Source organism: Lepisosteus oculatus, chromosome 19, assembly GCF_040954835.1.
Source record: "Lepisosteus oculatus isolate fLepOcu1 chromosome 19, fLepOcu1.hap2, whole genome shotgun sequence".
Classification (NCBI taxonomy): Eukaryota; Metazoa; Chordata; class Actinopteri; order Semionotiformes; family Lepisosteidae; genus Lepisosteus; species Lepisosteus oculatus.
The window spans coordinates 17,177,562-17,190,172 of record NC_090714.1 but is presented as its reverse complement, the minus strand read 5'-3'; the positions used below and the strand labels follow the sequence as shown (position 1 = coordinate 17,190,172).

General features: G+C 46.2%; 1 protein-coding gene across 2 annotated transcripts in view; it reads right to left on the bottom strand.

Annotated features, from left to right (window-relative positions):
* trrap (transformation/transcription domain-associated protein) overlaps positions 1 to 12,611 on the bottom strand; it is a 97,373-nt gene that overhangs the window by 9,202 nt on the left and 75,560 nt on the right. For both annotated transcript variants that reach the window (XM_015360158.2, XM_015360159.2), the window contains 5 exons: positions 12,067 to 12,328; positions 6,020 to 6,245; positions 5,587 to 5,804; positions 3,470 to 3,654; positions 2,093 to 2,296 (listed from right to left, as the gene is read on the bottom strand). In XM_015360158.2, the coding sequence (XP_015215644.1) occupies positions 2,093 to 2,296; positions 3,470 to 3,654; positions 5,587 to 5,804; positions 6,020 to 6,245; positions 12,067 to 12,328 (1,095 nt within the window). The remainder of the gene's footprint in view (positions 1 to 2,092; positions 2,297 to 3,469; positions 3,655 to 5,586; positions 5,805 to 6,019; positions 6,246 to 12,066; positions 12,329 to 12,611) is intronic.

Genomic DNA, 12,611 nt, shown 5'->3' with positions numbered 1-12,611 from the left:
CAATTGCACTTGAGTCTTAGTGGTAACAGCCATGCGATTAGGCTATTATGGGTCTGCTTCGATAACCTCACCGCCTCCTGTGCTTGTACAAGCTCTATGATTCAGCTTAGCTGAACTCCAAGTACCAGTTTGAAGGATGACAAACGTCTGATACAGTCGTACCCTGTCTGGGCATTAGAGGGGGCATGTTCTTAAATGTACTGCACATGTACAGCAAATCAGCAGTAAAGGAACTAATTATACCCATAAGATTTAGTGTAAAAGATGCAGGTTAGGTCCTGGGACTCCTGAATACAGTGTAGACCAGTGGCTCTTAACCTGAGGTGTGAGACATGCCAGATTTTTTAAAGGAAAATCATTGAAAACCAGTTCAGTCAACGATTTTTGGTAAGGGGCATGAGAACATATTTTGAGAATCAAAGGGGTATAGGCTGCAGAAAAGGTTAAGAAACACTGATCTAGACACTCAGAAACTGTTTTTCTTGAATAAAGTAACAGTCCACAAAATCAAAGTTGCTCGGTTTCTGTTGCTGCTGCATCCAAAGTATTTAATGGAGCATTAAAGGCATTACAGTATCAAAACTGTTCACACTGTTTAAGCAATATAAATTGCGTATTTCTGTATTAGTACTAATGATCATGAACGTATTAATGTTCGTATCCTGTATTAATATATTAGTACTCCATAGTATTCTCTATGGAAATACACAGAGAATACTTCAGAGCATTGCTAGACAGAATAGCAGCTTAAAGGGAGAGACACTACGTGTGAATAGAAAGCAGATCAGACAACATATCTGTGAGTCAGTGCTTGGCAGGGTATTACTGGACCAATGCAATTCCAAGGTTTTATAAACTCCAGAAAAGAACAAATACACAACCTGAAAAAATAGGAGTATACTCAGTGTTAGGAAACCAAATTTGAGCAGACCTGAGCCATCAGCCTGTGATTTAAGTAATACCCAATTGCTTAATTGTTTGAAAGATGTCTGACTGCTGAAATTATTTCAGAACTCTTAACATTCACATTAGCAATTTTAAAATTTGGCTGCAGGTTGCAGAATGGTTGTAGGTTTCCCGTTGCCGTGTAGATCAACAGGAAAAGGGATTCATGGTCATTAAAGTGTGAAACAAGTTTCTAAAACTTGTGGGGGAAAAAAACTGCACTGGCATCGCATGCATTGAAAGAACAATTTGTAAAATGAGGAAAAAAACATTCCTCTTCAGCCTGAAATAGGTTAATCACAAATCCTAGTACACACTAAGATATTTCATAAAAATCTATTTTTTTCCAGTGTAAATATAAATCTCCTAATCTTTTAACATTCTCCACATAATCTCTCTGTGATTAATGGGATCTGTACTGCAGAACACTGCAATAATGCAAAGACAGACCTGATGCTGAATTCCAGATGCCCAGTGCTATCAGATGCATTTCCTGTCAGCAGAGGCAGATTAAGATTGCAAGCAGCCAGAGTGTTTGACAGCTTCGTTCTGAATAATGACTTTTAAATGTGCCCACTGCCCAGAAGGATTCCAAAGCCTGCTGTGGAGCAGACTAGCGCAGATACTATCAGCTGTACGCAGTCAATTTAATTGAATGCTTTGCAGGTTTTGGAGAGTAATCAAGTCTTTTTGGCATGGGATGGTCCTTATCATTGGAGTAGCCTAATTAGACACAGGAAGTAATATCCTGTGTACTGAGTGAGGAAACAAGGTAGGACTGTTCTCTTTCTCCAAAAACACAACCCCCCAACCTGTTTTTTTCCCCAAAGGAAAGTGGGACCTTCCAGGGTATTAAAGTTGACCTATTTTCCTAATTAAGCTATTATTCATTAGCACACATCTGAATTTACTCTGCATCCACTCACAGTTCTGTCTGAATTAACGACAGACAACAGCGGCAGAAACGTACACAGGGAAAACCTCCATGAGTCCCAATAAATTCATTAGCCAAAGGATGACACTGCAAACAGCACAAAGCAGCGCTGATCTCGCAGGGTAAAGGGTCAGTGCATGTGACTTTCTTAAAGCAGCAGTGACTGAAATCACCCCGTGGGCGTGGCACTGAGGCCGAGGAGCCCGGGCCCACCTGAGCGATCTGCAGCATCTCCGGGTTGAGCCGGTTCAGGTGCAGCACGAACTCCGCCAGGCCGATGAGCGCCAGCTGGATGGTGAACATCTTGCGGAAGGTCCAGTAGTCGGTGGCATTGGGGAAGGTGTGCAGAGCCCACTCCTTCAGCATGCTGCGAGGAACCATGTTCCCCTGCACCTCCTTCAGGATGTCCCGCAGAACCTGGGCAGCAGACACGTGGACAGGGAGAAGCCTGGTGGTGACCGGTGCACTGCAAGTATTAAGTACGCAGGTGACCTGCCTAGTTAGCAGCACTGATAAGAGTTCTGCTCTTGCCTGAGGCACAGCTGGGCTTTTAAACCCCAAAAGATGTTCGAGTCTACCAGTCAGAACCCAACAGTACCACGATGTAGATGTGGGCTTCTTCTTATGAAATACACACACTGAAAAAAACATCTTCATAAGAAACCCATATTTTGGGGTTATTCTACTCCTCTGTTTTAATGAACACTGTACCCACATTTTTGGCACTACAGTACATGGCAATACTACAGGCTCACCCATCTAACACGAGGAAAGTCAGTGCAAGGAGGGAACAGCACTAAGTGAACAGTTTTAATTTTCCAAGAGTGAACTGCAGCACAATCCTAATCAAAGAGCTGAAGGTCAGCCCTGAAAGGCCTAAACTGCTGCAGCTCTCTGCCTTGGAAGCTGCTACACATGCAAAATGCGAATTGCTTTAGAAGTGAGAATGTACTCGTGATGAGTTCAATTAACCTTAGATTATGAGGTTACAGTAATATAACCTCATTATTATAACAAAGCTGATTGGGATCAGTTAGCAATGTGAGTATTGTAGCCATGTCCATGCGTGCATGTGTTTCAAACAAGCTCAGACAAGAGGCAGTTTCAGCATCTTCTAATAGCACCATCATGACATTTCTCAAATTGCCTGCAATGTATAAGCTTATGTTTTCAGGGAAAGGAGAAGGGGAGCTGTATAAGTGTGTATATATAGATGACAGCTTTGTAGATATTCTCCCCGTATTCTCCTCTTTAAAATGGTGGCTTTTCTTACTGTTACAAAAATAAAAAACTTCCATTTAAAAAAACACAAAGGGTGATCCAGCACCAAACAATTCTGTTACTGATCAGGATGTGTTCTGATCACTCCCAGGTGGCCTCTGCTTCACCTGCCTGCTCTACACACAACACTTCTCCATCCCTACACTGGGCAGGCAAGTTACAAGTGAATCGTGCTGATGAGGGCATCCCTGCGACACGGAGAAGGATGGCAGTGCTGTCCCTGGTGCTGCAGTGCCTCTGTGCTGAGCTGTCCTTGGTGCTGGGAAGCCTGCTTGCTGCACTGCCTGTGAGCTTGAAAGATAAAGGTACCTGGTGGCTGGCCTGCGTCCCCCTGGCCTGGACGGTGGCCAGGCGGTCGTAGTAGCGGGAGATGGGGTTGTCGTGCTCAATGCCCTTCTTCGCACAGCGCTGCTTGTAAATCTCCACCAGGGACAGCGAGGAGGGGTTGTCCTCAACAAGGCGCATCTGAGGGGAGACCGCCACCACTCGGGGCACTGCAAGGAAGACCCAGCAGGTATAAGAAGGCATGGCTCCGGACTGTTGGGGATGACGGCTTGTTTTAGCTCAGAGACACATTTTAAATTATTTCAAGTAAAACAAAAATTCCCAAGACAGGACTGAGCAAACATTTGCCCAATCAGGCGACAATCAGGCTGTGTCAACACTGTCACACTGCAATCTCTCTTTCCTCGACTCTTCCCACATCTACAGTCTCACAGGACCAGGACCTGGAGCCCAGCCCCTGAGCAGGACTGACAGGGGAGAAGCACCAGCTGTACACCACTGATCCACAATCACTGGGCCCGTGGCACTCGGGTTCGCTTTCTCACACTGGGAGTTTGTGTTTCTATCCTGTGTGTGCACATGGACCGCTGTTTGCTGTACAATACTGTCAACTGCTGTGTAATTCTATAAAGCACTTTGCAGCAAAGGTGTTATAGCAAATCAAATGACGGATTGTACACATCGTTCTTCTTTTCAACAGAGTCTGACATGACCAATGACACAGAAAACCATTTTTATCCTGCTTTTTTAAACCTCATACATAGACTCATTGCTGTTAAATAGTTTCATAGAAATAAAACAAAACCCAACAGTTAATTCTGTAGGGCGAATATCCCGTGTGACTTGAAATAGCCACGACTCTCCTTACTGGCCAGGTGAGGCCAGGAGATGGCAAGGCAGGTATCAAACCCTGCACCTTGTGTGTAACTCACACAGTGCGTCTCCTGGGTGGACACAAATGCAGAGTTCACATCTCTGTCCTAATCTCGATTGTATCGCACAGATAGTGTGTGGTGGTGTTTGAGGGAAAATCTTTTTTATCCTAAGGGACGGCAGAGGACTCCTGAAAAGGAGAAGAGTTTAGAGAATTTAAATAGGGCAGAAGGCCGTGAATCTGAGATGGCAAAAGAATGAAGAAAGGCCTCTCTGCACCGCTCTCGGCACTGATTTGTTTCCAATAGCTTCCCCTTGAACTTTGACCTGGAAGAGTTACGACCCTGATAAGACTATCATGGAGATGTAATTTAAATCTCATCTTCCCATCTCCCCGGAGCTCCCAGACGCGGTTTTCTTCATTCATCACAGCCCCTGTATCCTGCAGGTACATTCTCGCCTCCTCCGCTGCCTCCTGTGCCGCGCAGGCAGGACCGAAGCTCTGCCGACCCCAATCTGACTCTCTTTGCCATCCTTTGTGAGAGAACGGCTCGCAAACACTGCACTCATAGTAGCTGTGACCTGTTGACTCCTTCAGAGTAAACTGCCTCCTAGCAGCTCGTGTTGCCAAGCAAGCTGTGCTAAACCCCCTCAATAGTGTAGAGCTCTTTATCAAAATAATCCAGAAAAGCTGCAGTTCAGCAAGCCTCCCGGGTGGGTGGTGTCCATTCTGTGCCTGTTTAACCGATCTGACAGTCCGTTTGTGCTAACCGCACTTACAATTACATAAATCACGATCAATATTTCCAGGAGGAAACAATACACTCTGGTTTTCTGCCCTCGTGAGCAGCTGCTTTAATAAGGGGCTTAGTGAAACGCACTGGGAAGAGATAAAATTTGATTTCACACTGAGCGCAAAAAGCACTTTTGAGTTTCTAATTAGGACGTTCAGCCGGCAGCATGGAGCTTTAGGAAAACTATATGGGAAGACATGGTAAAAGACATTTCTCCTTCCTGAATGCTTAGGTATTCTGAACAGCAAAGAGGAATAAAGTCCAGCAGAACTTTCGCAAACACAATCGTGTCTTCAGCCGCCAACTAATATTTCTAAGAGCGGATTTTGAAGCTACAGACAATGCTCTACGAAGACTTGCAGTTATTTTAAATCCGGCAATGTTGCTTAATTCAAAGGCCTCACGCTCAAGCTGTTTTGCCCCTTGCAGCTGGGGGGGGTGGCAGGGGTGCAGTCGGGGACTGAGGAGGCTCACCGGTGAAGAATAGGTGTCTCTTGGTGGTCTCCTTCCTCTTCTCCAGGCAGGGGTTGAGCAGACGCAGGAGCTGCAGGACCCTCTCCTCGCGCCGCGACTCCGTCAGGCAGGCGTCGTTCATCACCAGGTAGGGGTAGATCTTGCCGTTGTGGCCGCGGATGTAGAGCCGGCGGGCGGCCGTGTTGTGCTTCTGGACAATCTCCACCCGGGGCATGAACCTGGAGGAGAAACCAGAGAGCATCAGGCGGTGGTGCCGGCCTGCGAGCGCTGAACCCCATATATTCCTTGGCCCACCTTTATTAACGTGGCAGCAATTTTGCACTCTGCTGTTAGGCTTTGTGACCTCATGGTACAATTGCTTGTCAACCCACACTTCCCTTCAGCAGTGCACTCACACGGCTGGCCGGCTCTGATGCCCCGAGCTGCAGCGTACCTGGCAATCTTGATGTAGTAGTGTGTGGGCTTGGGCATGAGGAACTCCCCGGGGATCTCCACCTCCGCAGTCTGCGCGGAGAAGTTACTGAGGAAACGGCACTTCTCCTCGATCAGGAAGAATTTGGGCAGCTGCTTCGTCTTGGCCTCCAGGATCTTAATCCACTTCTTCAGCTTGGAAATGAGGTTGTGCAGCTTCATGGAACCCGGTACGCTAAAGTCAAAGTCTGAAGACAAGGTTCAGAGAGAAGATCTGAGGTTAGCAGTGGTGTCCCACAGGGGAGATCAAGGAGCTCACCACACACAGGGAGGGGTCAGCGCGGCTGTAACTGCAAGACAGCAGACGCTAACTTCTGCAGCTCACTAAAAACATCTTCATTCCTGCTCCATTGACATCACGCTGCTCTTTCACCTTCAACCTTGACACAGACTGTGAATAGAAACCAGTTTACTGAAAAACATTCCAGCTACCACAACTAATGAGCCTTGCTCTTCAGTAATCACAAACCACAGCCAGGTATTTACCTCTCACTGGTCGTTCATGAACATAACAAAACAGCTGTTTGTTTAGACACGGGCCTTTGGACCAGATTTCTCTGAGCTATATACACCTTCTGCTCAAGAAGGCAAAAGGTTTCTAAATAAAACCTCAAGGATGTTTTCTGTCATCAGTGACAGAGAATGCAATGAGCTCCAAACTGCACTCTGTGGACAGAAACTAGAAAAGCTAGAAAGTTGCTCAGTCTCTTCCCACTGGAAGGTCTTTGCAAGGCTGAAGTTCACGCCAGCTGTGAGCCGGAGACTTTCGAAGCCTGCCAGGCGACGCCCTGCTCTGCACGACTGGGGAATCGGTCTAAGGAACGTGCACATTTAATGACACTAGAGGAGGCATCGGATGTTTTGCTTGCCATTGTGATTAGAAGCAGTTTTCCTTATGTAACACTAAACCCCCCCTCCCAAGCTGGGCCATGTCCATCCGAGTCAGGTAGCTGAACGCTGCTGGCTCGCTGTAAGCAAGGTACAGATCTGGAATGGGGCTTCACATCAGACATTAACTTTCGCGCAGGGGCACTGCCAGCAGCATGTACCTCTAAAAAAAATCATTTAAATTTAAAATCGAGATGTACAAGGGTTTAGAGAAAATCCCTAACATCAGAATTTAGGGTTTTTAAGGCACCTCCACTGTTCCGAGTTATTCTATAGACAATTCTCAGACATAAAAATTCAGAACACACAGAGGGCACTTTGCTGTAGTCATTTTCTTTACAGAAGACAGATATTAAACATTGTGTATATTACCTAACTAGTGAATAAAAAAGTAGTGCCATGTACAGAGCTTTTACGATTAATACTTCTTAACTGACTCGTAAAAGGCTTTCGGGACCTGCTGGTTATATATAGCTACAGTGTTTTCTCCTTTCAGATTAATGAAGGACCAGGGGAAAAGCTTGGAGATTTTTCTCCCTCATGCTTTCTGCTCCATGTGCAGTTTGATCATCTGGGAATCGAGTTCCCAACTTGGAGAAAACAATCTGTCTCTTCTGGCCAGTGAGTCTGAACAAGAGAATGTTTTTTAAATGAATAATGCCTTCAGTGTGGAGGTTGCCTGGCCCTAAATATATCGTAGGTCTCTGGCAAGATACTGTTCCTGCCCTCCAGCAAAATAAACTCTGTGAACAGAACTCAGCAGTAGCTGAAAACACAGCAGGTTTCGGCCACCCCAGCAACCAGCTGTCCCTCAGACACCCACAGTCCTCCCACTGCCTGAGAGCAGCTCAACAACCTGCAGACCACAGGCAACAGCCAGACCTTCTTTAAAAATGATAAAAACTCTGAAAACGGGTATGAGTGACACCAGCATTGACACAGCACTTCCAAGATCATGGATATTTCTCAACCTAATATCAAGTCTGCCACACCAACACGTCCTTCACACACCTTGCCTTTCACCTTTAACCCCAAAACATGCCAAGTGAAGCAAGACAGGCCTCCTAAACACATCTCAAAAACCGCTCGATCAACAGGAGGCAACTGATGCATACACAATTCTAAAATGCTACCACACCACCAACCAGAACCAAAAAAAGACATCTCAAAGTGGAAAAGATCACTACAGAACAGGCTGGTCATGCAGAACCTGAGGCAGGCATGGCTCATGTGGATTATTTAGGGGAAGTTTGCTTCCCCGGGACACAGCAGGCATTTCACGTGGGTGCACATCTGTGTACACAGGCATCTGCTGCTGCAAGAGGAACCAGCGAGCAGCAGACAGAGCTCCGCAGTGGAAAGACGGTGCAAGAGCCCCGAAGAGAATTCAAGGTGGTCCTCCAGTGAGAACGAGGATTTAAACTGTTCTGCCTGAGTGGCCACACCGGCTTTACTTGAACGCTGCAGCTGGGCAGGGCACGACCCGCGCTCTTAGGGGTTCTGGGATGTGCAGCTGGCGATGGCTGCCTTGCTCTATTTTCATCCTCCTTCTCCTCATGCACAGCAGAAAGTCTCAGCACCGCAGCCCCCTTTGTTAAAGAATTAATGAGCCGGCACAACAATTTGGTTGACAGATGCTAGTTTGTATCTTGTCTGTGTCCCCGTCTCCCCCTGCACAGCCCCATCAGCTGAGGAACGAGAGAAAGAGGACTAAGAAGTAGGAATGGAGAGGAGGAGAAAAGGGGAGCAGGCAAGGAAGAGAGGGAAGAGGAGGAGGAGGCGGGAGTGGAGAACAGGAGAGATGTAAAGCGTGGGAGTGCTCAGGCGTGAACAAAGGTCAGGGCAGGATTCTTTACTTGCAGTCAATGTATTTTATCATGAGGATTTCAATGCTCCTTCTAAAACAGGTTTGTAAAACTAAATAAAAAGACATTATTCTTTAGTACCTTAACAACTGTTAGGTCATCTGTGAAACACTGAACAAAATGAATTATTTAACTAAACCCTGTAGCAAAACAGCACATCTTAAACCCCGTGAAACAAAAAAATGCTTTCACGGATCTTGTGTAAAATCAGGAAAATGGCCAGACCACAAGACAAGCATACTCTGGGCTCCTGAAGGCTGTTGATACAGCACGCATTTAATAGAGTTCAACAGCTTCTGAACATGAGCTCAATAATCTTAAATCTTTTCTAATTATCACGCCTTAAGATGGGTTATGATAATGGCTCCATTAAAAATCAATCATGTCCTTCAACACTGACCTACAACCTTTAAGATCCAGTGATGGCTGAGAAGATCATGGCAGCATCTTGTTTGAGGATTAACCTGGGGAATGTTATTCTCAAGAGTTTACATGGATAATCCAACAATTCCATCTAAATGACAAGAAGCGTCTCTCTCTCCATTCTCATGCAACTATAAGCTACACGTGTGTCGAAATTCAATGAAGGTGAGAAATGAGAGGAGACCACTCAGCCCAACTAGAGTGTGTTGCTAATACTTGATCATCTGAAGATCACATTAGTTCATCCACAGTAAAATACCAGATATTTCTTTATATACATGTATGTGTAAATTAACTAAAAATTCACATTATGGTTTGAGTTGCCTTCAAATGTTCCAGTGTATTACGCCAAAGAGAAAGCAGTGTTGTGTTACAAGCACTAACACCTCACTCACTCTGTGTCACTGGCCTCTTCAATACTGGATGTCTCGTGAAGGGGACACGAATATAATAGTGCTATTTGGAAACGGTCACACGTTGACATTTCATACCTCAGTTCCTGGCAGTGAGATTATTTTACCGATCAATTCTAAAAGAGAGATCGAAAGAACCCACGTTTTTCATCACTGTGCTTGCAACATAAGATTCAGCACCCCCTGCAAGAGCCCAGTTTTGGGAAAGAAAGTCATATTACGTCATATATGACACATATTACACTCATTAAAATATTGAGGTGATTCCCCTCAAAGGTTTCCAGTCCACATCCTTTAGCTAGTTTTTTCCAGTACAGTCTGGAAGGCTTTGCCCCACTTGGAAGGAAGAAATAAAACAAAATAAATTGCACAAGCCAGTTCTACAGAAAGAGCAGATCCCCCAGCGTCCTTGCTCAAAGGATATAGAGTAGATTTTGGGGTTCTCTCTGTGAGAGGCGTGCACACCAAGCCTCGCGCAAACCCAGCCCTGGGCGGAGCAGCCTGGGTACCCCTCGTGCAGAACGCACCAGCAGAGACAGCGCCAAGCAGCACTGCCCCACTGCACCAAACGCCTCCGGGTTGCCGGTCACCAAAAAAACACCGCGTGCACCTCCTCTTTCATGTTTTCGAGAGGAAAAAAAATTAATAAAAGGCAAAAGAACAGAACGGCTGTGCAATTTCCGAACAATCAACACCATGTCAGCTACTACACAGACCTTGGCAGGCACGACCACCGTCCATTAAATTAAATCACATGGTTCAGAACCCTAATTATTTACTGTCATGCAGCTCTTATGCCTGGGAGAGAACACTGCACCAAACACAATGTAGGACCAGCTATGTAGGTCAGGACCACGTCTGCGAGCAACATTCCAGCAAATCCCATCAGACTGTCTATTATTTTTACATCATGGTTAAGCAGAAAATGCTCAAAGAAAACCTGCTGCTTCACCTGTCTGGGGCTGACGGCTGTTCAGATCCCCTCTCTGAACCTCCAAAGACATACACCAAGGTCTCTCATCTCCCAGTGGACAAAGCCTGGGAAAAATGCCCACTTTCAGGCGCATGAATTAGTCTGCCCACAGTCTGTTCACCAAGAAAACCTGGGCCAAGGTTCACCACAGAAGGCTGCTGCATTGCGAATATTAACTTCAATTTTAACCAAGCAGCACACTGAAAGAAAATTTAGCATGAAAGTCAAAAAACTTTTTTCGTTAATCTGAAGGTAAAGAGCCTTTTCATTAAATAATAAAGCACTGAACACTGTGGAGCTGCTGTCTTGGTTAGTTCTCCCTCAGGTTTTCAGATGCAGTCTCCCAGTACAACAAATGAAATGTAACAAGCCGCTCTGCGAGCACTGATGCCTGTTAGATGCAGTTACCCCAGCACTCAAGCTGGATCACCAAAATCAGTTTAAGACGCAATTAAATGGAAAACACTGAAAGCAAAGTCAGCTTGACTGGCCTGCTGGGAAAGCTTCCATTTCTCACAACAGAGCACAGTGGTGCCCTACCCATTCCTACAAGTGACAAGTCCACTACGCTGAACTTCACAACGCTCAGTACAAGATGCATTTTATACTTCAGTTTTGTTTTCATGCTAATTTAACAATCAGTGCCGCATGGAGATGTCAAACGCTTCAGGTTTTAAGCATCTGAGAAGCATGCAAGGAGGATGAACTGCTCTGTACAGTGAGCGACGCTGGACCGTGCAGGGACGCGTCAGTGCTGAGCTACAGGACTGTCAGAGTAGGTAACTCTAAATACTCTCATCCTGACAGGCCTGGACCATAAACAACAAGAAAACTCCTCCGTCATGGACAGCAGGCCTGTGTTCTCAGCTGGGGCAGTCAAAAACCCCACATAACAAGCACAGAGCTCTCCTGGCATCATGCAGCCTGTCATCGGTTAGGTGATTTTGTGATGCTAAGAGAAAAAGTCTCAGTGGCAGCAGCGATTATACTGTTCTTTCCCGGCTACCAGCACAAGATAAAAATAGCACTGCTCTCAGCGTGGCAACACAAAAAACACATACCCTCCTACACTCCCCCTCCTTGCTGCAACAAGAAACTGGATAAATATAAAATTAAATTGCGCTGCTGTAACACCGCAAGTGCTGCAAACCTATAGATTTCTGTACTTCTACTATAGATACAGTGTGCATAACACATAATTGGAGATGTAAGGCACCAACAGATTAAAAAAAAACTGAAGAAATTCAGTAAACTTCTGCGTTTAGCTAAAACTTCATTATCTCTGCAAATTGTAGTTTATGTCTAGAGATGCAGGCACACAGTAAACCTTATTGTACAAGAGCACTTATTTCAGCAACGCACAAAGCTGCCCATTGCAGGGACAGACGGGTCCCTTCTTATTCTGCGGCTGTGGAGAAAGAACAACACTGGGGAGCTCTGGACCCACCTGTGGTGAACTGGCCCTTCATCTTCTGGAAGACGGGGTCCTGCGCGGTGGCCTGCGCGCGGCGGGCCAGCGACTCGGAGGCGGCGCTGGAGAACATGGTGGACACGTTGGAGACGTTCTCCAGCCCCACGCCGAAGGTGCTCACCAGCTTCTTGACGAAGTTGAGCGTGTGAGGCGTGATCTTGGCGTCCGACACCGCGCCGCTCTTCTCGAACGCCACCGAGTAGCACTTGGCCAGACCCTGCTGGAGCTGCCGGAGCACCTGAGAGCACGAGAGCGCGGGAGTGAGGTGCTGTACACAGCACTGCCGAGAGACGAGTGTTGTAAAACACACGCACGGGCGGCTGCAATTAGAGAAGATTTCAGCACGGCACAGTGATGCCATATGCAACGTCCAGGTGATTCAGTGTTTTTACTTCAGCTGCTCTCAGACGAGTCTTCCGTACAGAGCTCTGTGTGGCTTCTGTTTGTGGGATGTTGCCAATCTAAACATCTGAAACTGGATGATGCTTCTGTAGGCATCTTCTGCCTAGATGGTGGTGCCT